The following is a 26,139-nucleotide window of genomic DNA, read 5'->3' on the forward strand; positions in this document are numbered from 1 at the left end:
TCTCATGTGTGTCTACGTGCGCGAGAGAGGCGGCAGTTTGCTGACTGGCAGAGATGAGAGCTGGTGAAACGCTAGCATGGTTATTTAAAACACCATCTCTGATCTCTGCCCGCACATAGACACACAGACAGGGGCGCACGCTAAGGGCCGGATTTACTAAAGGTTTGCGTGTATTAAAACGTGTGCAAACGTGATTGCACGCGCAAACACATGTGGAACCTGATCTACTAACCGGACGCACCTAGGATTGCGTCCCTCACACGGGCAGAATAGCACGTGCGATCCATTTAGCATGTTTGCCTTGATGAATATGTAAATATGGGCGCTTCAGCCAGAACGTGCAGAATACTGGGAGGAGTAGATGCAAATCGATTTATTTAGCATGTGCAATGTGATTTATCAAACCAGGAAGAGATTGCGGTGCCTGTTTTTGCGTCTTTATTCACCACGTCTGAAAACCATGTACTAACTGATACAACTTTGCCAAAACGTATGCGTTTATTGATTTGATACCTGTCAGAGCCCCGTGATCTTACATCTCTGCATTTCCTCACGTCTGGGTAATTCTGTAACAGTTTTTCAGCCGTGTTAAAAGTCATTTACGCGCCGTTACGCACGGGGCACGTCTGTCCTGCAGTGCGCTCCTCTCCTCTCCTCTCCTCTCCTCTCTAGTACCTGGCTGCTCAGCTCCGTCAGTCCCGGTCCCGGACTGAGACACGTCACCGCTGCCTTCACCCGTCTTTGATCCCTCTGGTCAGTGGTCAGAGCGTTTAGATCCGTGCGTCCCACCTGACCTCTCTATTAATCCACTGGATCATGGGCGGCACACACACACATGTTATAGGTGTGTGATTGTCACTGCAGCTGCTGCCTGTTCGTCACTATATGACGAGTTGGGCCCTGTAGCGATTTGTGTTTATTTATCTAAACAGAGCGCGAGAGAGATGAACACACATGCTGTCATTGTATGCATCGGATCAAATGTCATTCTGTCCCTTCGTCCGTCCAGCTCTCTGTCCACTCTCTCCATGGCGGAAACGATTTCCACGCACAAAACCCTCATTTACATATTGCGGTTTGCACGTGTTTTCATTTAGCGGGTTACTCTTAGTAGGTCACCTGTTTTGCGTGCACTAACCAAACTTGCAATATTATAGCGGGCGCAAACAATATAGCGCCTGCTATCTGAGATCTTAGTAAATCCGGCCCCATATGCGCTACATCGCGCTATTTGCTCAGCTGCAGCGCTATATCGCTCGCTCAGTTTTGCATGAATTTACCTCTAAAACAACTCCGTCTGGTAACTTCTGTTATTATCTCATAGCGTAGTGAATGTGCAGGTCACAACTTGTCCACCAGAGCGTTTTGGAGTTGTTGGATAGCTCGCCGCTCCGCGTGGCCGTTCTAAAAATAGCACCAATAAATAAAGGTAACAAACCTATTTGCCAAAATGTTGAACTATCCCTTTAATGCTTAGTGTCAGAATTCAATTGGTCCACTGCCCTGAGCCACACTCTTGGCTGCAACCCAGAGAAGTTCTCTTTCTATTGGATCAGAGTTGGAGGCTTCAGTGTTGAGTTCAGCTGCTCAGAGACAGAGAAAAGATCGAGGATCCCCAGCCACAGCATGTTTCAGTCTGCTCTGTGACAGCATCAATAAGTCCTATAGATGCAGGGTTACAGTGTGTGTATGTGTGTCAGCCCTGCACACACAGACACACATGGGAAGTTGCATCAGAGCGGTGGAGTGAAACAACAACCAAGTCATAGTTATGTGCGTTAACACGTTAAAAGTCAAAACTTTATCAACAACCTGCAGGAATGTGACACGTAGAGAGAGATACTTCTCAGAGGTGCTGCTGTTTCATCTCTATCATGACAGGTAGAAACTCATCCATCATATCATAGTACAGAGAAGCATTGCCATCTTCACTTTAATTAATATGTAATAAATATTGTTTTTGTTTCAGAAAATGCAAAATGTGAAGCCTGAGTTGTTTTGGGTTGATGATGAGGTAAAGATGGAATGGTTCTTCAGAAAAGAAGTCTTTACTATAGCTACTTTCATACAAAAGTGCCCCTGGACACTAAGAAAAAGTGAATTATTTATGTGAATTCCATGTGGTTTTTGTTTTGTCTGTACTTTCATGATTTTGTTTGTTGTCTAAATATGAAATGTGTCTTGTAAGCCCTTATAGGCTGGGCATCTTAACTGGTGCATGACACATCGTAGTTATGTGAACGGTTCCACCCCTAGACAAAAAAAGTACATGAATATAATAAATACTTTGTAAAACTTTGCTCATTTGTGACATTCACAGATCACAAATCATCTGCCTGTAGCAACAACATCACTGACTTGGAAAATGTCTCGGTAGTTCGACAGATTGTGGTATAATTAGTGTTACAGATGCTCAGTTTGATTGTTTTCTGACTGGTAGGCGACGCTTGATAACCAACAAGGTTAAAATGTACGATTCAGGAGGGTCTCATTTTACCTGTGCAGAGAAGCTTAAAGGTAGGAGAATATTTTATAACTTCAAGAAAAAAGCAGGCTGCATTTCTACTATTAACACTATGACAACATGTAAACTTGTAGTCACATTTTTGAGACCTCAAAATTAAATGACCATTCCTGAGTCCTCATGTAGTGGACAGTCTGTCTACTGATGTTAACTGAAAAAACAATATAGTGTTATTGTCAGCTAATAGTTTATTATCAACATGCTTTGAATTTAGGTTGTTGCTTTTGCATTGTGTCTGGGCCACCAGCAGAGAACTGACTTCAACTAAACTGTATACAGTTCAACATTTCTTCCTGTACTCAGCTGGCACAGCTCCAAGTAATTCTCCAGCACGTAAAGTCATGAAAAATGTATTTGTGGTGTCTTTTCCAGTCAGGAAGCCTCCTGGGCTCTGAAGCAACATCAAAGCTGTTCAGTAAAATTCAAATTTAACCCTCAAGTTCCTCCTTCATGAATCAGTAATGTGACAACAGCGGGACAACAAAAAATCTTTTACCAAGCACACCGGGTACGCTTCATGTTTCACTGCTTTAGGTGGTATTTGTTTTAAACATTGACTGATCTCAGGCCTGCAGAGAAACAACCTTTGGTGTTTGTAGGAACCTGCTGACCCACAGTGACCAGTCTCTAATGTCTCTTAGCTGAAATAATACTTGATGATAAATGTCTGAATTAAAAGAAGTGGGATATCAGAAACAAAACTGGCAGATCATCAAACAGCCACTGGTTTTATCTGGTGCAATGATTCATAGGGGACAACAACAGACAACAGACAACGTCTACGACATGTTATCTGACGCTGACCGACAGGAAAACAGAGGACTCTTCAATCTCTGCAAGTTACAGGAGAGAGGTTGTTGTGAGACCATTTAACTAACCGGCTTTAAGTCCAAATCAACCAACAACCAAGAGAGGATTGAAAAACAAACAAGACTTCACTTGTGGGGTTGTGTTGCTGCTGTGAAATAAATCCAGAAACAGGACCGAACAACACTGCGAAACTGAAGAAAAGTCCTTTGCTCCAGTTTGTTGAAGTGGTGTGAGTTTACTGGTACTCCAGTCTGAGGTAATATAGGCTACTGACTGGAGGGCAGGGGGGTGGTCAATCTAAGGTTACATTGGTCATACAGGACAACAATAGGAACTATTTGCATTTATAGGCCTTACAGTGCAACACCTCAGTCAACTTAGCAGGGGACAGAAGGGACCTCCAGGTCCAGACAGGTAATGTCCAAAAGAGGGTCTTAGGCAGTTGGATGTTCCTAAAAATGAAAAGACTAAGGGCCAGATCTACTAAGATAACTTGTGCTAAATTGCGTGCTCCTAGTAAAAATTTTGCGTGTTTGGTTAGCGCACGCAAAATGGGTGATCTATTAAGAGTAGCTAACACGCTAAATGACAACACACGCTATATCAAAATAAGTGTTTTGTGTGTGGTCATCGTTTCCACCATGGAGAGTGTGGACAGAGAGCTGGATGGACACAAACGCAGAATGAAAATGTGATCAGATGTATTAATAGAGAGACAAATAAACATATTGTAGAGCTGCAGCAGAAGAAATGAGGGAGATTATATGTGATTGGTAAAACAAGATGAGAACAAAAGAAATTTTGGTTTATCATAAAACCTCGGCAAACGAGGAAGAGCTGCTGTGATCAGTGTTGGGCAGCAGGTGTCCACTGGGGTCTAAACGCCCTGACCAGAGGGATCATAGACGGCGTGAAGGCAGTGGTGACGTCTCTCAGTCCCGGGAGGAGAGGAGAGGAGCGTACCGGAGGAGAGAGGTGCGGCGTGTGTAACGGTGTTTAAAGGACTTTTACCACACCTGAAAAACTGCTACAGTTTGCTGGAATGACCCAGACGTGAGGAAATGCAGAGATACAAGAGCTTTTGCCCTGGAACGTATTAATTCAGTATCCACAGCCATTTGTGGCAAAAACTGTGCCAGTTAATAATAATAATAAATGTTATTTATAATGCGCTTTTACAGGTGCTCAAAGACGCTTATATTAAAATAGCGACACAATTAAAATACAGAAACAATGCAGAGTAACAACGCAATTAAAATACAAAGACTTGCTTTTCAAACGGGCTAAATAAAGATGCAAAAATTGCCACCGCAATCTGTTTCAGGTTTGGAATCATTGCATGCGCTAAATTTATTTGCATCTACTCTTCCCATTATTTTGCGCGTTCTGGCAGAAACGTCCATATTACGTGCAATTTTGCCTGTTTGAGAGACGCAATCTCTCAAACACGGGCAAACACGGTTTGCGTGTGTTGTCTTGGTTGGTAAAACAAGGAAAACCTTGGCAAAGGAGGAAGAGCTGCAAACACGGTTTGCGTGTGTTGTCAATCCTCAGTGCACCTGGGTAGTAGATCAGCTTTGCACATGCAGTCAAGTTTGCACACATTTTTATACATGCAATCCTTATGTAGATCCGGCCCTATGTGGCCACACCAGTTGGTGCATGGAGTTGCTCCCAGGTGTTAATTAACTATCAAGTAAGTGAGTACTTTCTTTTTTCGTAAGACCACAGGCAAATGTGGCAGGACGAAGGAGGGCCCGTTGGGGTTTGAACCCTAGTCTCCCGGGTAAGAGTCATGCACGCTTGCCATTCAGCCAAAGGGACATCCCTGTGGACAAGTAGCCAGGGCACATGATCAATTGGAGGCATAGTGACAGGACCTGTCAACTGTCACACAAAGATACGCCTTTCATGTTACCATGTAATCTAATAGTAATGTGTGCTTGCTCCAATGTGCATGGGTTGGGAGGGTTCCTTTAAAGATGTAATTCAGTACAATTACAAGTTACCTGTTAAAGTAAGTATCACAGAATTAAAGTAATGTACTGGATTACTTTAGTTACTTTTGGATTACTTCAGTACCAAACATGCAATCTTTTGCCATTTGATAGGATAGTTGAGAGAGACAGGAAATGGGAGAGGGGGAATGACATGCAGCCTGCTTGAAGTTGGCATCCCCCAAACATGCAACTTAAGAATGTCTGGCAGCCAGCGTGTATCAATCCACATGGACTAGATCACTCCAAACAGGAAGTCAAATTCACCGGTCATCTGGTAAATTTCAAAATAAAAGACAATGGATAAACTCCTGATTGTAAAATCAGCACTTTGTCAAGATAAGTCACACCCATCGACACAAACGACAAGTCACCGGTCATTCAGAGGGTCCTGAAGCTAACAGGACCTCATGGAGGTGAAAAACTGCGACATTTTATGATACAAAACATTTGTTCCACAAGAACACAATACAAACAGAAAGTTAAAAAAACAAAACATGGAGTGATGTTGAACAGCAAATCAGCCTCAAAAAAGGCACAGTGATTTGTTGTTTCCAATTTATTGTCACTCTATACTGTGCACGGCTGTTACCAGCTGATCTGGGCTCTGGAGACGGAGCAGTGGCCGGTGGTTTATTTAATCCTGCCAAGTAATCGCCGTTTTTATCAAATATACCGGTAATCTGTATTGTAATGGATTAGAGTTACCTTTTTTGTATCCTAATTACGTAATGCTGTTACATGTAATCCGTTACTTCCCAAGCCTGCCAATGTGACTGGCCAATGCGGTGCCTGGAGTTGAGAAAGGATAAACTTTTCTTGCACTGCACTTTGCAGTGAAGCCACCTGATGCATGAGAAGTTGTTCAGTCATGAATTGGTTTCTCTCATCTGCAAAAGTTTTCACTCGTCTGTCCCCGGCTGCATGGAGGTCATGGTCTGAGGAAGCCACCAGATCGTCAACAAACAGCCTGATTGAATGCTGAGGTCACGGTGCCAGACACCCTCCATCCACTGGTACACCAAAACACTGTCCATTAAAATCACAAACAGACTGTGACAAGAAAGGTTCCTCATCCAAGTCTCCTGCCTCAGAGCAAGGAACCATGGCACTGTTGTCAGCACCACATGTCTGAAAGTCAACAGACAAAGCAGAGAAAAGAGCCAGAATCCTTCAAAGCACTGGAGACGTTTCAGTTTTAAAGCGAGGCATGCCCAAAGACCTCCTTGACAGGCCCTGTCAGCTGAGCCACCACATGTCCCAAGTAACAAATGCCTCTGGTAGACCTGCACTATAACAAGGCTTGAGCATGACAGACAAAAACACTCAGCTCAACTCTTTGTTTGAAAGTTCCAAAAGAAGCAAGTAAGTGGCCCTTGAGTTGAGATTGTTTTGTCTGCTTCCAAAGTCATCTTCAACCCACCTAAATTTCATTTATGAGCCACAAGGCCCAGAGCTGGATGATGCTGATCAGAATGAGCTGATTGGCTCCAGCTTGTTGCTCCTGATTTAAAACTGAGGCTTTACGTCCCGTTATTGTTCCTTTATGAGCCTTTGATGATCAACACCAGCTCGTTTTTCAGGGCTGGTTCTGGTGTCATGGTGTGAAGGTGAACCCTTGGTTCAAGAAGTCCTCAAGGTGAAAGTTTGAGGTCCAATAAATGCCCCTGTTTAAGAACATTCACGGGTAAGATCTGATTATATAGGTGTGATAAGTGTGGTTCTTTGGTCCTCAATGATTCTGATTCCTGTTGGTTGTCATCAATCCGTCTGTCCTACACTTTCTATCTATACATCAATCTATGCAAAAACCTATCTATTGTCCATCCATCCATCCATCCATCCATAGTGTGACAGTGTTTTCCTGTTTTCAAATTCCAACAAAATCTCACATCATCTGTTGTGACTCTGCGGTGCTCAGTGTGTTTGTTCGGTCCAACACTTCTCTGCTGAGGTTGTAATGGGGAGTGAAGCCTTCAGGGGGCGCTGGCTGGTGACGATCTCAGTGTCTCTGTGGCTTCAGGCTCACGCTGCTGCTGCTGCACGAACTAACAAATGTGTGTATTCACTGACTTTTCGGAAATCTGTGTTTGTCAACCACCTGCAGCCACACCCTCTTTGACAGGATGATAATTAGACCCACCGGAGGCTAATGTGTCACTGCTGCCAACAACGGTGTGAAAATTAACAACAACAAGATTGTAAACAAAACGACAGCGACAACAACAACAACAGCAGCCACAGAGAGGAGAGGAGAGGAGACGCTGCTGGCTTCGGTTTCTAGACAGACAGACTGTCTGCCCTTTAGCTGCACACACACACGCACGCACACACACACCAGGCGTAACACATTTTGGGGGAATGTGATCTTACTTATATATGAAACTGCAGAAAAAACACATGCATCGATTCATCTATCTACAAACTCTGTTGAGGGTAAAAGTTTCAGAAATCAGATCAGAGTTCAGATTGTGTTAGAGAGCAGCGTGTGTGCAGTTAACTGTAGCTATGGCGTAAACAAACAGAACGTGTAGCCTACAAATATACAAAAACTTCAACGTGAACTGATAAATACTACAACACATGAATGCATCACGAGTTACATTACTGTGTCACATAAACACATCCATAAAACAACACACACACAAACACGCAGATGGAGGATGAGGGGAGATGCCAGACTCACCAGTGGTTGTGTGGCATAGCGTTGCCGTCGGTTACTAAGCATCTCGCTCAAATCTAACGCACAAGTACCTCTCTCTCTCTCTCTCTCTGTCCCTCTCTCTCCCTCCCCCCCTCCTCTTGTAGCATCAGCGGGACCATCAGGATTATGGCACCTTAATCACTTAGAGAGCGAGAGAGAGGGAGAGAGGCAGATAAAGAGAGAGGGAAAGAGAGAGTGAGAAGGAGAGAGAGAGAGGGGCAGATGGATGAACACTGAGAGGAAAACACACACAGAGAAAAAAACGGGAGAAAAGATGGGGCCGAGGAGCAGACGATGATGCCGTTTCCACACAGTGAAGGAATGTAGAGCTGCAGGTACACACACACACATGTTTGTATGGCTATCTTTGTGAGGACACTCATTGACATAATGTATTCCCTAGCCCCTTACCCACCTTAACCATCCAAAACAAATGCCTAACCTTAACCATTACTCTTAACCTAACTTAAACCTAATTATAATAACCTAGTTATTATAAAGTCTTAACCCTCAAACAGTCCTTGGAAGGGGTCTGAGAAATTGAGGACCGGCTATAAATGTCCTCACTTTCCAAAAGGTCCTCACTCTGATGGTTTAAAACTCAAACTGGTCCTCACAAGTATAGCAGTACAAGTACACACACACACACACACACACACACTGACGACACAAGATTGTAGTTCTGCATGGTGTAAACAGAATCACAGCAACAGGAGGAGCTCAGAGAGTTCAATCTCAGAGGGTGAGGAGCACTGCTGAGAGAGAGACACAGAGGACATGCAGAGAGGGAGAGAGACATAGCAGACACACAGAGACAGAAAAAAAAACATAGAGGACCTTGAGAGAGAGAGAGAGAGGTAGAGCCTTAGAGGACACATTCTGAGAGAGTGACACATAGAGGGGGAGAGAGAGACGGGGGGAGGGGGGGGACATAGAGGACATTTAGAAAGACAGATTTAGGGGAGAGGGAGACAGAGAGGCACAGAGGATGTAGAGAAAGAAAAAGACATACAGGACTTACAAAGAGAGACAGAGGACATGTACAGAGAGAGAAGGACACACACGCAGAGGACGCAGAGAGAGAGAGAGGCGTAAAGGGCACATAGAGAGAGAGATGTGGAAAAGAGAGAGAGACGCACACACAGAGGACAGAAAGAGGGCGAGACATAGAGGACACATACAAAGAGACGCAGAGGATGTATAGAGAGAGAATTGATGGACAGATGATAACAGTGCTGGAGGGAAAAGAGCAGAATACTCTGTCAGATAGACAGGTCACCTTCCCCAGAGGCACGCACGCACGCACACACACACACACACACACACACACACACACACACACACACACACACACACACACACACACACACACACACACACACACACACATGCCACATGTCACACATCACATGTTTACTATTGATGTTGAAAAACTGATGCTTGTTGATTTTGTGCCTCTTTAAGTCGACTGATGAATCAACCTGGACGACTCGGGGACAGCTGTGTGAATACCCACGATGCACTGCAGACAGGAAGTGACCACAGCTGATTCAACTGCTGTTTGAATCCTCTGTATAACCCAGTGATCTGAACACACACACACAGACAGTCAGAGAGGTGTGTGTGTTTCTCCCATCATGCATCTGAAGCAACAGAGTCACTGTCGCCATCTGAGCCACAGTCACAGTCCAACAGGTCCAAATATACACAGCTGTTTACTGCTGTAGGCCAGACTCACCATCATCATCATCATCATCATCATCATCATCATCATCATCATCATCATCATCATCATCATCATCACCATCATCATCATCATCACCATCATCACCATCATCATCATCATCACCATCATCATCATCATCATCTGTTGCGCCCCTCCGCATAAAAACGCGTCGCTCCAGAAAACCTTCTCCCTGGTTCAATGATACCACTCGTGCACAAAAACGCATTTGTAGAAAACTGGAACGCAAATGGCGCTCATCCAAACTTGAGGTCTTCCGATTAGCTTGGAGTGACAGTCTTCAGGACTACAAACGCATGCTCTCCGCTGCCAGAACATCTTATCTGTCATCTCTTATTAACAATAACAAAAATAATCCGAAATTTTTATTCAACACTGTTGCAAGCCTCACTTGCCAACCACCTCCAGAAAATAGCTCTTCATTTACTGCTGACGATTTCCTTCACTTCTTTAATGGCAAAATCTCCTGTATTAGAGATGAAATTGGCAGCCATCTACTCAGGAAGGGTCCAGAGCCCTCTTCTAGCCCAGTAAGAATCCTAGATGAGACTCTGACACTCTGGAACTTTGAGTCAATTTCTCTAGATGTGTTTTCTAGGATAGTGCTTTCATCTAAACCAACAACCTGTTTATATGACCCACTACCTACAAAATTAATTAAAGTACTTCTTCCTATCCTAGGCACCCCCATACTCAACATTATAAACAGGTCCCTGTCATCTGGCATTGTCCCTAACACTCTCAAAGCTGCCGTGATCAAACCACTACTCAAAAAACCTTCCCTAGACCCTGAAGTTTTGAATAATTTTAGACCAATCTCACACCTACCTTTCATCTCCAAAGTTCTTGAAAGGATAGTTTCAAGTCAACTAATTGATCACCTTTCACGCAACAGCCTCTGTGACCCTTTTCAATCAGGTTTTAGATCACTTCACAGTACTGAGACTGCTCTCACTAAAGTAACCAATGACCTTCTCCTTGCATCAGACTCCAATTCTTCTTCCCTCCTCATTCTCCTGGATCTAAGCGCAGCGTTCGACACTGTTGATCATATCATTTTATTAGACCGTTTATCCAACTACGTAGGCATCCACGGTACTGCACTCTCCTGGTTAAAATCATATCTGAGCGACAGAAGGCATTGTGTCTCATATAACAACACCACATCCGAATCCTCCTCAGTGCAGTCTGGTGTTCCACAAGGTTCTGTCTTGGGTCCCTTGCTTTTTGGCATTTACTTACTCCCCCTTGGTGAAGTATTTCGTAGATTTGGCATTAACTACCACTGTTACGCAGATGACACGCAGATTTACATACCAATTACACCCGACGATCACTCCCATCTTGCAAATCTTGAATCCTGCTTAGCTGCTGTCACTGACTGGATGTCACAAAACTTCTTACGTTTGAATGCAAGCAAAACTGAAATATTAGTCGTAGGCCCGACCAACCAACTACCACTCCTCACCGACCTTAGGCTAAACATTGATGGTTGTACTATCACTCCACACCATACAGTTAAAAACCTCGGCGTGACCTTTGATTCCACCTTGTCTTTTGACAGACACATCAGGGAAATCACCCAGACAGCATTTTTTCATCTCCGTAACATTACAAAGATCCGTCCTCTCCTAAGTACCTCAGACGCAGAGATTTTGGTTCATGCTTTTGTTTCATCCAGATTAGACTACTGTAATATTCTCTTTTCCGGCCTACCACACCGTAGCACACACAAATTACAACTTGTCCAAAATACAGCTGCCAGAATACTCACCAAAACTAGGAAATTTGATCATATAACCCCAGCTCTAATCTCACTCCATTGGCTCCCAATCAAATCCAGATCAGATTTCAAATTACTCCTACTGGCCTACAAATCCCTACATGGATTTGCACCTCCATACCTGTCACACCTACTCATCCCATACACTCCCACACGTGCCCTCCGCTCACAGAATGGTAACTACCTAATGGTCCCCAAAGTCAACAAAAAATCAGCAGGCGGAAGAGCATTTTCCCACCGTGCCCCACTCCTCTGGAACAGGCTCCCGCAATCAGTTAGAGATGCAGATTCCATAACCATTTTCAAATCCAGACTAAAGACCCATCTATTTTCTCAAACATACGGTATACCCTGATAGCACGTTTTATTTCTGTTCTGTTGTTTGTCTTTGCTTCATTTTTGTTCTTTGTTTCGTGTCACTATCGTCACTGTTTCTGTTGTTGTTGTTGTTGTTGTTGCTGTTGTTGTTGTTGCTGTTCTGTCATGTTGGCCTTATTGTCATCTCTAATTCTCTCCTCTGTGTGTGTTGTCCTGTAAAGTGTTCTGAGACCATGTTTTGGTGATTTTACACTTTAAATAAAGGTGAATTGAATTGAATTGAATTGAATTGAATCATCATCACCATCATCATCATCAGCATCATCATCTAGGGCTGCCCCCGACCAAAGATTTTGTTGGTCGACCAGTAGTCATCACTTATGGCGATTAATCGACTAATCGACCCCCCCCCCGAGGAAAAAATAAATAAAAAAAAATAGACACCCCCCCCCACCACCGCCGCGTTGGTCATGTTCCGCCACAGTAGCGCACACATACAAACACACACATCACACAGCTTATGAAGTTGATTAACAGTTAACAGTGTTGCCCCTGGCTTTCGTTTTCCTTTTTTTTGCCCACGGTCAGGTTGAGAATTAATTAGTTAATGCTCGACTCTGGCCGTGTTGGGTCCGAGAATCAACAAGCCGGTCGGGTGTAGCTATGCCTGTTTATCACCAATAAACACAGTAGATGAGGAGGGTAAAAAGTTACTGAGCTCAGGCTGTAAGACAGGTGGGGTAGGGGGTCCGCGGCGTGGAGCGGTGCGGGTCTCTGACTGCAGCGGAGACTACCATGGATCCGCTCCGTGACACTACGAGACTGACCGCCGGTGAGCGCTGTGGGACGGGGCCGGGGCTCAGACAGCACCCGCTAATCGTTGAAACAGCGGTGATACGAGAGAGACTGCCGTGCCGTGTAAAAAAAACAACAACAAAAAGTGTCACGTCATGACTTCCTGTATCTGGCCCTTCAAAATAAAAGCCCCATAGCCTATACAGTTCAGTCATTGATTTTGACTTATTTTTGACAAGACACGGCTCCAAATGTTTTTCTTTTCTTTTCTTGCGACCAATCGACCAATGAAATTTTGGTCGGCTAATGATTTTTTGGTCGACCAGTGCTTGGTCGACTATTAGGGGGCAGCCCTATCCTCATCACCATCATCATCACCATCGTCATCGTCATCATCATCATCATCAGCATCATCATCATCACCATCATCATCGTCAGCATCACCATCATCATCGTCATCATCATCATCATCACCACCATCATCATCATCATCATCATCATCATCATCACCATCATCATCATCATCATCACCATCACCATCATCATTATCATCACCATCATCATCATCGTCATCATCATCATCATCGTTATCTTCATCATAAGTATCATCATCATCATCATCATCATCATCATCACCATCATCATCATCATCACCATCACCATCATCATCATCATCATCATCACCATCACCATCATCATCATCATCACCATCATCATCATCGTCATCATCATCATCATCATCATCATCATCATCATTATCTTCATCATAAGTATCATCATCATCATCATCATCATCATCATCATCATCACTATAATCAACTGCATAACAACATCCTCTGTCCTCACATCCACTGAGGAAAAACTCCCTCACCACAAAACAGCTCAGGGTGAGAGACAGAGGACGGATCATCACCCAGGACAGACATGTTGTTACACACAAGAAAACAGGTCTGAACTGAACTGGTCTGATCCTCCTCACTCATTCTGTTTCTGACGTGACTCAGTCACATTAGATCCAGGTTGTTACTCACCGAGCTCTGAGAGTGCTGACGGTGGATTTATCAATCCTGAGAGAGGGAGAGAGGGACATACCGTTAAAATACTGTACATCTCACTTTGATAACAAGAGAAACACCCAGACGTTACCGCTGCATACTCTATTAACCTTAATAACCTGTGTGTGTGTCTGTGTGTGTGTGACCTCAGAGGTTCACAGCAATAAAAACCCTTTTTATTAAAGTGCTATGACTGCAATAAATCACACATTTACGTCATACACACACTCTCTCTCTCACACACACACACACACACACACACACACACACACACACACACACACACACACACACACACACAGCTATAAAGCAGCTCACAGTCACTGATAAGTTTCCCACCTAAATATGATTTCTGCTGGTGACTGAAAGAGTTGGATGGACATAAATATTGATTATAACATCACTTCATCAGAACCAATCAATTTATCATCCAGATGTGAATCTACTGGATAGGTTTGACTCTGAGCTGATGATGTCACAGCTGGTGTTTATGTAACTCTGCTAAAGTTGGGGTTAGAGATACTGTGTGAGCCCCTCCCCTCAGGTGAAATATGATCGATGAAGACGAGGAGGAGGAGGAAAAGTGATGTAAAAATGGAAAGTGAGAGTGAGTGATCGACCTTAGTGTTAAAAGCCTGGATATGTGATGACTCAGTGAAAAGTCAACTCCCGTGGGCCATAAATAACACATTTAAACTGCTAAATCTGCACACGCACACACACAAAATTAATTTAGCAATACAATCACAAATTGACAAAGATCAATATCAAAACTCAGCAATGATTCTCATCATCACTGTCTCTGTGAAGGAGTCTGTTTTCAACCTAGTCTGCTCTGTTTGTTCGGTCCTGATCTAGTTTGCAGCACACACTGATGGAGGAAGGGGGCGTGGCCTAGGGAGGACCCGCCCACACTCGCCCTGAAGCTGCTGCTGCATTATTCAATGCTACAACTCTATTGGTCGGCTCAGTCGAAATTCTGGGAGGACTGGGGGACGACAAGGAAGAGGAGGAATGGTGATGGAATCCATTCTGTTTACTTATCAGAGAAAATGTGGAGGAATAACAGAAAGAGAGAGAATTAGACAAGGAAAGAGGAAGATGTGGAAGGACAAAGGGGTGTAGGAGGGAATCAGGAAGTAGAAAATGAAGTAGGGTGTGTAGAACATATAAATAAGGGTGATAAGGCACTTCTTAGATGCATATCATGGAAGGAAACAAGGAAGTATAAGATAGGAAGGAGTGGTGGAAGGACGGGGAGGTAGGCTATACAAGTAGGTTACACAGGGACATGAGGGACAGATTAGGAAAAGAAATAAAAAGAGAGTGAATGATTGAAAAGGAGGCTTGTGTAAGGGTTTACACACACAGAGAGTTGTGTATTCTGGTCACAGAGAGTTTTGACAGGCCGACTGCAGACTGAGATTTACTGAGGCGAAAATGACACAGAGGGAAACTACTTTACATTCCAGCCTGAACCAGGACTTCATAGGCCTGTCGACAACATCACAGTGTTCCAGCTCAGTCTGAGAAGACATGAGAGGACAAAATATAGGAATATTTGTCACATTTTCTTATGTAGGTTATTAGCTAGACCTATTGTATTTAAACCTGATTTCTAGGGAGACAGAATATTGTTTGAGTTCAGATTAAATCCAGATGAGTCATGATGACACACCTGACCACAGGCTGCATCATCTGGGCTGTAAATCAGGGTCTTATGGACTCTACCCAACACATTCTACAAATAAAACACCCTTTCTCTTTTAAAAACCGCACGTCGTCCAAATGTCCAATCAGAGCTGCGTTTAGAGACATGTGACATCGTCTTTAACCAGTCAACAGCTGAGACACAGAAACCTCACAGCTGTTTACTGTGTTTACTCCAATATGTGGAATTTAAATATCCAGGTCAGGCACGGCGCTGTATTGTCGTCTGGGGAGTGCCGTTGCCATGGTTACTCGTAGCTGAAGATACACCTTGATTTAGAACGGTGGATCGACTGAAGGTTGACAAGGTTTACTCACACAGGCTGAGATCTGAGTGAGCCTGAGGGTTATGGGCACTTTTTCCTCTGATTGAATGCATTCAGAATGAGTCTTTCAGGTTAACTGTGTACTTGTGACATGATCTAATCTGATCGGGTGTTTACATGTGTCATTGCATTTATTCAGAACGGACGTTTTACAGCTATGACACTCGCTGAGTGTTCTTAACAGGTGTATCCGACCCGACCAACGCGCTGGTTGAGGCTGAAATGGCTCAAGTCATTTTTCCTCTTTTTTGGGCCGAGTCCGGCCAGATGCGGGCCAAAAATTGATTGGCTAGTGAGCTGTGTCAAGTCCCGGCTTCAACACCCGCGGGTCCAGTCTGGTCTAATCAAAATTGTCAGGCCCGTTGAGAACTCTAGAAATCAAAACATCCTGCGACTGATCAAAAATGGAGATCTATGATCTGAGCTCAGTAGTTTTGACACTTTCATTCAAGCACTACATCACTACACATTTACGTAGACACGTTGGACTTGTTTATTCTGACAGAGCATTTTCATTCGGTTTGGACATCTAAACCGATTTTAATTGGAATATTTGGCTCAATGTAAGCCGAGTTATGTTATTAGGACTGTGCATGTTTTTACTCACATGGTGCAGCACTTACCTATGCCTATTTCTTATCTTTAATTAAAACTACATCCTGACCTTAAAGGACAATTCCAGGCGAATTCAACTCGGGGGTGTATTTTCCTATCATTTTAGGTCTAAAAAAAGGAATCTGAAGATTTTCAGTTTAATCGCTCCTGTTTTGCGGTAGTTGCGTCTGTCCCCGCATCGCCACGGCAGCAATGAATGGGAGTGGATGTAAGTTCCGCTGTTTAGGCTGTTTACCTCCCTCAAAGCCGCAATTTTTTTCCACAGACAGCGTCAGATGGCTACTCAAACATGCACCGAGAAGTTTATTTACTTCTAGCAAGCCGACATATTTGTAAAACTAGATCTAATTCAAAGTCTCCCGGAGTCTTGCGCGAGCCCGAAGTTGCAGTGCTGGTGTATTCAGATGCAGTCGGAGCTACCGTTTGTGTCATAAACACAGGAATATCAACTCTTGACTTGCTTCAAGTGTACATTTTTTCCCGCAGACAGCGTCAGGTGGCTACTCAAACATGCGCCGAGAAGTTTTTTTTACTTGAAGCAATTAAGAGTTGATATTCCTGTGTTTATGACACAAACGGTAGCTTTTCCCATTGCATGTGAACACACCAAGCACGGCAACTGGGTCTCGCGCGAGTCTCTGGGAGACTTTGAATTAGATCTAGTTTTACAAACATGTCGGCTTGCTTGAAGTAAATAAACTTCTCGGTGTATGTTTGAGTAGCCATCTGACGCTGTCTGTGGAAAAAAATTGCGGCTTTGAGGGATGGAAACAGCCTAAACAGCGGAACTTACATCCACTCCCATTCATTGCTGCCGTGGCGATGCGGGGACAGACGCAACTACCGCAAAACAGGAGCGATTAAACTGAAAATCTTCAGATTCCTTCTTTTAGACCTAAAATGATAGATACACCCCCGAGTTGAATTCGCCTGGAATTGTCCTTTAAGTTAACGCGCCAGTATAGATAAGCTAGCTGTTTCAACTTGTTTCCAGGCTGCTAATCTAAGCAAGCTATTGTCAGTCCTCATGTGAGACTATAGCCTACTGTTTCCTGTTTTCAATCCCAAAGCTAACATAAACTAGCTGCTGTTGTTCATGCTAAGCTAAGCTAGCTCTCCCTCCGTTCATAGTTTTATAGTTCCTAGTTTCTATGCCACCCCCCCCCCCATCTCTTGCTAAGGAAACAAGATCAGTTAGACAATTAATCAACCAGTTAATCAAGAAAAAATCCATCTGTAATGTTAAGCACTTAAAATGATAAATATTTGAGTTTTACACTGTCTGACATTTAACTCATTGAGTGCCAACCACGTAATTTCTCGTTTTTCGTTCCCATGCGTTGAGTGCCAAAAACGAAATTTTTCGTTTTTTGCTTTTTTTTTAAATTATGAAAATAGACACTTTAATACACATTATATGTAAATTTGGGGACTCTACGACGAGGAGAACTGAAATAGATGACGATCAAAGTCACATGACAGCTCATGATCTGGAAGTTTTTATCATAACTCAGCTTCTGCAAACGGAGTTCTGCATGTGGATGCAGCAGCTGCTCCGCTGCTGCTCTGCTCTCACCCGCGAGGCTGCAGCAGCTGGGAGCTGAACCAGGAAGCTCTCAGCCCACTGTCCCGCCCGGTCTTCATCTGGAGCAACACCGTGTCCTCCCCAAAGTCCTCCCGCGGTAAAATCTGATGGTCTCTGGACCAAAGCAGACCGGCACCACCGACCCGTACCACAGACGGACCGCGACCACCGGCGGGACCGGTGTTCGCGAGCCGCTGTGGCCGGCAGAGCCTCACGTTCCGCGGCGAGAGGCTGTGACACTGCACGGTGCGTCTGTGTTATTGCTGTTTAGTGGCGCCCCCCCCGCCCCCGATGGTGGTTTTGTGAATAGAACAACAATTGTTGTGTATATTTATCTTATACGAGCCCTTTGATCCAGAAATGCGAGTGTCTGAAGAGCGACAGACACAAACAGCGCACCTTTCATAAAAGACGCTCTATCTCCTTTTCTAGAAAAAAAGGAGGGATTTTGGTGAAACCCAGCCATGTTTAGCTTGACTTTTCTCAGGAACGGAGGCACGTAGAAACAAACGGTTTGTGGCCATTTGAAGGATAAAGTTAAACCTTTCAAATGAGCTACAGTATGTGTTGGTGGCAATAATATAGAATACACTATGGCTCTAAAATAAAAAGTCAAATATGGTCTAATTTGCCGGTACACTTGACTAAAACTTTGGAAAGGAGCGCGGCACTCAATGAGTTAACAGATAATTACTCAACAATCATCAGCTGCAGTCCTAAAGTAAATAAACTTTTTTTTTTTTTTTTAAGTTTCCTTTAAAAAAATCGACCATGAGAGAGACTGCACCTAGAATAGGCTATAGGCTACATCACATAGGCCTATGTAACTGATGTCAACAGACACCTGCAACTGATCTGAGACCATGCAGGAGCCTCTGAGCTGTAAAACTTTGTCATTCTGTGGATTCCTGATGACCGAAAGTTGTTTATTAACTGTGGCGGTTAAAAGGCTTTTTGTTCAGTGTCACTCGACTGGAAACAGAGATGCAGACGGAGAGAGAACGTAGCTCGCACTGACAAAGGAGGATCAACTCTATGGAAACCTTGCAGCCGAGCCTGGAAAGTTTTCAACCAAACCCCGTTCAAAATAAGTCAAATTTTAACTTCAGCTGTGTTAATGTTCAGATTCTGTCTCATATTGAACCACAGTAGCTCAGAACAAAAGATCAATTCACCCATTTGTTTCTCTTGTTTGGTCTTTTATTTTTTTTGGAGGGGAAGAGGGGGGTGATGCAACCATGATGTCAGTGTGATGTCAGTTCACCCTCACCCTAACCCTAACCCCTTACTTCAGTGCAGCTGAGGCTGGAAAACAAACTCAAGAACCCTTTAAAGTGTGATGAGATCATTTAGCCGTTCACCATAGAACCAGCCACAGTCACTCTCTACACTCACTCACCATCCGAAGCCTCCGAACGACACGCTCCTCTTCCTCCTCAGCATGGTCCCTCGCTTGCCCTCTCCTCCTCTTTGTCTTCCTTTTCTTCTTATTGTGTCTGGTTTTCCCTCTCTCTCTCTGTCTCTCTACCTCCCTCTCTGGTCTCTCCTCCCTCCTTCCCTTGCTCCCTCTCTCTCTCTCTCTCCTGCTCTCTTCACTGCCGTTCTATCGCCTCATCTCTCTACCTATAAATACTCCCCTCTCCGTCAGACGCCCTCCTTTACACGCTCTTACCGCCTCCCTCCCTCGCTCTCTCTCTCTACTCGCTCCCTCTCCTTGCCTCTCTTTATCCTCCCGCTGTCTTCTCCTGCCAGTAATATTTCCCTCCATCTCCTCCTTCAATTCACTACAGACACAGCCAGGAGAGAGAGAGGGCGCGAGAGACATAATGAGAGAATAGAAATGGAGGTATTTCTGGTGTCCTCTCTCTCTCTTTCTCTGCCCGCCCTGATGAGGTAGAGACTGTTGCTCTGAAAACCTATCATACATAATAAATGGAGATAAATGGATGGATACAAGCCTGAGTTTACTGAATGTGAAGTTATGTAACGTTGCTCTGCAGCTGCAGCCTGAACCCACACCAACATCTACTGTACATTCATCTGAAAGGCAGGAAATTATTGTTTTTATTTTAAATACATTGAGCCTAATACAGTTTATCTTTCTATGTTAAGGCTCTATGCAGTTCATGAATTCCCTCTGCCTACATCTCTTCCTTCTTATATGTACCTTCATGCCTCCCACCTTCTTATCTGCCCACCTACTTCCCTTTGTATCATACTTTCCATCTCCCTTGATACCTTCCAACCCATCTTCCTACTATTGTGTCTATCTACCTACCTACCTACCTACCTACCTACCTACTACTCCCATTAAGCTGGCCTGCCCTCCCTGTCTTCCAGCCCACCTACTACTGCACGTCTGCGCTTTCTCCTGTTTTTTTTCTTTTCTTCTTTTTCTTTTTCATTTGACGATTATTAATTTACAAAATCACTGAGGCACACCGTCTCCGTTTTGGGGATGCCTGTTGTGGCAGATGCAATTGCTACAGGCTTGGAATGGCATGTACAGCTTTATGCAGCTACAAATGTGAGGTGTAAGTAGCCTCTGGAAGGAGCGCTTCTTATCTTTCTTTCTTTTTTGTCAAGTATTTGTTCCTAATGTCAGTGTCAACATCATGACCACATATAAAAAATTTGGCACTGAAAGTGTCTAAAATTAAAATATTGAAATTTTGTGTGGACACCCAAACGTTTTCAAAAGAGTGGATTATAGTGAGCACTTGTGCCAATTTTCATGTTTGAATCACAAACTGAAGTATTTTTCCCCTTATCTGCTCTACTACTAATCGATTAAGTCGATTAATCGAGACAGCCCTAATACAAATAAACTTACCTTGACTACTTACCCACTTTCATGCCTTCCTACCTCTCTACTTTCCTACCTCCTTACCTACCTACCTTCCCACTTCCCTTCATTCCCACCTTTTCTACCTTTGTTCATGCCATCCTACCTTTGTACCATCCTACCTACCCAGCTAGAGATATACTGTGCTGGTCTGGAAAACCTGACTGTGGTGATGTGAGTCGGGCCTTTAGCTGGTTGTATCTGTGGGTTTATGTAGACTTTGGACGTTTCTGTGCTTAAATATAAACTGCCAAAGCTTCAAATTGAAACAGACTCTGTGAAGGAGGTTAATATCTGACTGTCTGGTGGAAAAACCACCACAAATCACTGTGTGTGTGTGTGAATACATTTACATCCCATTACAACCAAGGATAATGGAGAACAGGATTAACAGGGAACAATGTGTGAGCTTTGATCACTTCATCCACACTGAGACAAATTCATTCTCCTCCTCCCGCCTTCTGTTCAGACCTGTAATCAAGTCTGAGCTCGTGCCCCCTACGGACACTACGTTCACTGCAGCCATAATATCAACAAACAAATCAACCAAAAATATCCTGGTGATTTTTCGGCTGCTTAAGTCTGACCATGATGAAAAAGAGGATGGTATCAGAGAAGAGGTCAAGGCTGATGAATCAGATTCAAACACACTGACCCACAAATCACATCCCACATTGACCTGGAGTGACCTCAGGTGCAGCCACCCCTTGAACACAAACTGGATGTCGGGAACAAAAGCTACGTGGTCCTGCACCGACCATATGTGTAGAGCTGTGTGACACCTCACCTGTGCCAGGATGTGAAGAGGGGGTGTGGCCACAGTCACACAGAGTTGTGTTATTGTCAGACTGAATCAGACCAACCAATACACCCACTACTTTGTTTTTACTTTACATATGGTAACATGTCATTGTAACATATTTTTTATTGTTCCTTTTTAAAGCGTCTGTTTAAATTAAATAAAAACACCATTTGGATGTTAATTAGTAATCATAATAATATAAATACTAAATATTATTCACAGAGTGATATGTCAGGATGGCAGCTGAACGTGGCCAAGCCACGAGGAGAGTGAAGAGAGACGTCATGTTGTTGAACAAGGACATTTTGTTTTGATGTTAAAGGCCAGACAGAGCAGGTGGCCATAACACACACACACACTTCCTCAACCTTTACCCTAACCATAAAAGCAACATGTATCAGAACCAGTTCCAAATAGAAACAGTAGGGTTTGACATGTTGCTAAGGCAAGACACTACAGGCGAAAACACTGTTTTTTCATGCACTGATCAATTTTGAGATTTTGGGCTATTTTTCTTGTATTGTGTTTTATAATAGTATTATTTCAGAAAAGTAGAAAGAAATGGTAGAAAATCCAGGTTTTTATTTTACTTTACTACGAGGTTTTGACTGGTCCAATGTTCATTGTATTAATATGTAATGAGGCGCGCATTGATTGGAAGCAGGAAGGACAGAACCGGAATGGTGTCTGGCCCAGTGGGCTACATGCAGGCTGCATTGGAAACTGCAGAGCCGGCCCAATTAAGCGAACTAAGCGCCTGCTTAGGGCCCCATGGCCACTAGGGGGGCCCAAGAGCAATTACAGTAACAACAAAAAAAGAATAATAGGCTACATATTTATTGCATGTATGAGAATTATTTCTGTATGATAAAAGATATATAATTGTACAAAAAAACACAATTGTATTTTGTTGAGTGCTGCTGCTGATGTAGCCTAGGAACTTGGCCTATGTAAGTCCTGTCGCTTTTCTGCTGTTTTGCTAGCAGTCCCTGGCCATGTGCATTTGTTTACAATGCAGCCGCAAAAAATCAATACATGGCCACTGCATCTGTTTACAAAGAAGCCTGAAAAATCAATAGGTGCATTTGTTTACAACTGCTGAAAAATCAATAAATGGAGAGGTGAAATACGTTTTGAAGTGCATCCACCTTGTTCCACATGGTTAGCCAAGATAACATTTCTGAAATTCAGTTTACCAACTTTTCAGTCCCCAGCACTAGCGTTAGTGCCCAAAATAAGTGATTTGAGGGCATCCCCCCAAAATTTTTGCAATAGGATATTCACTCACTGTGGGGCAGAGCTGCTGCTCTGTGTGAAGCTTCACTTTTCATTCAAACAAACTAATACGACTGCCACAATTGTTAGATTTCATCAATGAGACCAACATTTATCTCTTAAAAAGAATTTAACCAGTCAGCAGTAAATCTCTACAAACCTGTGGGTAAATTAATTAACGGTCGTTTCCTCCTGCGGCATGACTACGTCGTTCGGCCAGCTAAAGAGCACTGCAGGCGGGTTGCTGAGGAGTCACTCCGCTCCTCTGGTGCTCACTGGAGCCTCACTTCACCCAACGTCGGAGCAAACTTCCAAACAGCCGTCATTTGGAGAAACCAACCGCACATTGGGGATCTAAACCCTTACTTTCTCGCATGAAAAAATATTAAAAACTTAATAAATTAACGATTGTTCCTCCCGCAGCACGACGACGTAGTTTGGCCGGCTAAACGAGCACTGCAGGCGGGTTGCTGAGGAGCCCCTCATCCGCTCCTCTGGTGCTCGCTGCAGCTCGCTGGAGCTACCGCAGTGAGGTTGGTTTTAAGCTGGATATTTGACAGGCATTCTCAATACATAAAAAAATCAAATAAAATACCCTATTACATGTGTTTAAATGCAATAAAAACAGGTGTGTGTCATAGAGGAGGATTAGCCCTACCATCCTATGTTGATTTTGAGTCAACAGGTCACATGACCTGGGAGTTATTGACTTCTACCGCTCATATTTACAGTATAAAATATATTAGAAATTCATATAAAATAGTAAATGTGTTTAAATGCAATAAAAACAGGTGGGTGTCATAAAGGAGACCTAGCCCTACTATCCTGTGTTGATTTTGAGCCAACAGGTGGGAGTTATTGAGCTATTAATGCTCATACTGTATTTACTGTATAAAATAAATTAAAAATTAATATAAAATATTACATTATGTTTAAGTGCAATAAAAACAGATGTGTGTCATAGAGGAGACTTAGATCTTCTGTCCTGTGTTGATTTTGAGTCAACAGGTTATTGAGCTATAATGCTCATTTTACTGTATAAAATACATTAAAAATTCATAAAATATGTTGTTATTGCATTTAAACAAATGTAATATTTTATATGCATTTTTAATGTAGCCTATTTTATACAGTAAATATGAGCGTTAGAGCTCAATAACTCCCAGTTCATGTGACCTGTTGATTCAAAATCAACACAGGATGGTAGGGCTAAGCCTATGACACACACCTGTTTTTATTGCATTGAAACACATGTAGTATTTTATATGATTTTTTAAAATATATTTTATACTGTAAATATGAGCATTATAGCTCAATAACTCCCAGGTCATGTGACCTGTTGGCTCAAAATCAACACAGGATGGTAGGCCTCCTCTATGAGACACACCTGTTTTTATTGCATTTGAACACATCTTAATTTCAATGAATTTTTAATGTATTGAGAAGGAGCGTCTGTCAAATATCCAACTTAAAACTAACTTCACTGCGGTGTTGGAGCTTCACTTCTCCCAACTCGGAGCAAACTTCTAAACAGCCGTCATTTGGATAAACTAACCGCATATTCGGGATCTAAACCCTTACTTTCTCGCATGAAAAAATATTAAAACTTAATAAAGTGACGAAATAACAGCGCTACAGTGGGAAATAAAACAATAAGTAATGGCGGCGCGCCGGAAGTCGGGGTGGTGGAAGCGCACCATTGTTTTAACAAGGAAAAATTCGATTTCCGGGTGATGACTTTTATTACCAAAACGGGGAAAATTAGGCACTGATAAAAAGTGACTGAGTGAAAAACATTGTCCTTCGCTGCGAGCAGGGTTCGAACCTGCGCGGGGAAACCCCATTGGATTTCAAGTCCAACGCCTTAACCACTCGGCCATCGCAGCTTGCGCTCCATATGCCTTCTACAGCATATTTCTATGAGGTATTAGGGTGTTGGGTCGTTTGTTTTGTGTTTATTTGTGTTCAGCTGTTTTAACAAAGAGCAGCTCCGTCTTCTCACCCGTCGATAGCGTATGAACGGTTCCGGGGCAAGCACGGTCCGCCGCCTGCAGGAGAAGCCGTTTAATCGCATGTCTGGTGACGTGTTGTAGTCATAGAGGCTGTAGTATCCTATTCTGTGGTTCGGTGCTCCCTCTGGTGGCCGGAGCACCGAATAGCCTAATGCAAAAATAAAGATCTGTCCCTTCTACAAACAAACATTTAAAACAACTATTTAACCATATAGAAAGCACCATCTTATATGGACTGTATGTCAGAATCGGGAAAAAAAACAAAAACCTTAACAATCAACTGAGTGATGTGGATCTCGAAGTTGTCAGTAGCCTACTTGAATATAAAAACGTCTGAATCTTTGAATCTCGATTAAAGGTTACAGAACTTAGTTGCATTCCATGGTTTCGACGCGCAGTTACTCGGGCAGATTGGGCTTTTAATTCAATCTTAACGAGCTGTTCGTGTAGCTAGATCACAACACAAGTAGGACGAAAAGAAGTGGGACAGAACGAGGACCGACGAGGGAAAAAAGGAAAGTGTTAATTACCAGTTTCTTTTTACACCACCTTTATCCAATCGACTGTCGGTCAGCGATCACACAGATGGCCCATCGAATAAAAGCATTAATGTGTGTTTTAAAACATGATGTTGATCTAGTATCGAACTAACAATAGATATCAACCATTATATCCCCTCTTATATGGGTAAATAGTGAGTCCTGGCACGTACGTAATAATGGGAGGGGATGTAGCTCAGTGGTAGAGCGCATGCTTCGCATGTATGAGGTCCCGGGTTCAATCCCCGGCATCTCCAGGTTCTTATTTTCCCCACATCATAGATTGGAATGTTAGAGTAAAAAAAAAAAGATAATCGGTAATGATCAAGCTCGCGGTATCTCTACTTCGTGAAGCGTCATGAACAGCATTGAAAGAATGTCAAACATTCAGTTGTGCCTTTCTTCCCTCTCTTGTCACTTACGCCTGTGCCCGAGGATGACCTTGTTCGATCCTAATGAGTATAACTGTTTTATATTTCCTGCATTCAGAAAAGTTACAATATTACATACCAATTATTTTTGTTCTATTAACACAGTCAAAAGTAGTGGTTCCACTGGGGCTCGAACCCAGGACCTTCTGCGTGTAAAGCAGACGTGATAACCGCTACACTATGGAACCAGTGGCACATTATGATATGTATATCACTATATAAGGATTAAAGTAAAAAAATTGTGACATTATCCTTTCTTTATAAAACGT

The 26,139-nt window shown here is 43.2% G+C and overlaps 1 protein-coding gene and 3 non-coding genes across 8 annotated transcripts in view; 1 reads left to right on the forward strand and 3 right to left on the reverse strand.

The window, feature by feature from the left end:
* The window catches only part of LOC146975130 (rap1 GTPase-activating protein 2-like), a 48,572-nt gene extending 28,848 nt beyond the window's left edge, over window positions 1-19,724 (reverse strand). For 3 of the 5 annotated variants that reach the window (XM_085798816.1, XM_085798814.1, XM_085798815.1), the window contains exons 1-2: window positions 19,366-19,724; window positions 13,707-13,742 (exon numbers count right to left, since the gene is read on the reverse strand). In XM_085798816.1, coding sequence (XP_085654942.1) covers window positions 13,707-13,742; window positions 19,366-19,409 — 80 coding nt within the window. In that variant the 5' untranslated portion in view covers window positions 19,410-19,724. Of the gene's footprint in view, window positions 1-8,017; window positions 8,202-13,706; window positions 13,743-19,365 lie in introns of those variants that run through there. The other 2 variants (XM_085798817.1, XM_085798818.1) reach the window with 2 other exon arrangements.
* Window positions 19,725-24,692: 4,968 nt separating this feature from the next.
* Window positions 24,693-24,774, reverse strand: trnas-uga (transfer RNA serine (anticodon UGA)). Its single transcript has one exon. It is a non-coding gene; the product is annotated as a tRNA-Ser (tRNA).
* Window positions 24,775-25,624: 850 nt separating this feature from the next.
* On the forward strand, window positions 25,625-25,696 carry trnaa-cgc (transfer RNA alanine (anticodon CGC)). The gene has a single exon. It is a non-coding gene; the product is annotated as a tRNA-Ala (tRNA).
* A 289-nt stretch (window positions 25,697-25,985) lies between these two features.
* Window positions 25,986-26,058, reverse strand: trnav-uac (transfer RNA valine (anticodon UAC)). The gene has a single exon. It is a non-coding gene; the product is annotated as a tRNA-Val (tRNA).
* Window positions 26,059-26,139: the final 81 nt, after the last annotated feature.

The sequence above is a fragment of the Trachurus japonicus genome, chromosome 14, assembly GCF_045865225.1.
Source record: "Trachurus japonicus isolate A0001 chromosome 14, Traja_1.0".
NCBI lineage: Eukaryota > Metazoa > Chordata > Actinopteri > Carangiformes > Carangidae > Trachurus > Trachurus japonicus.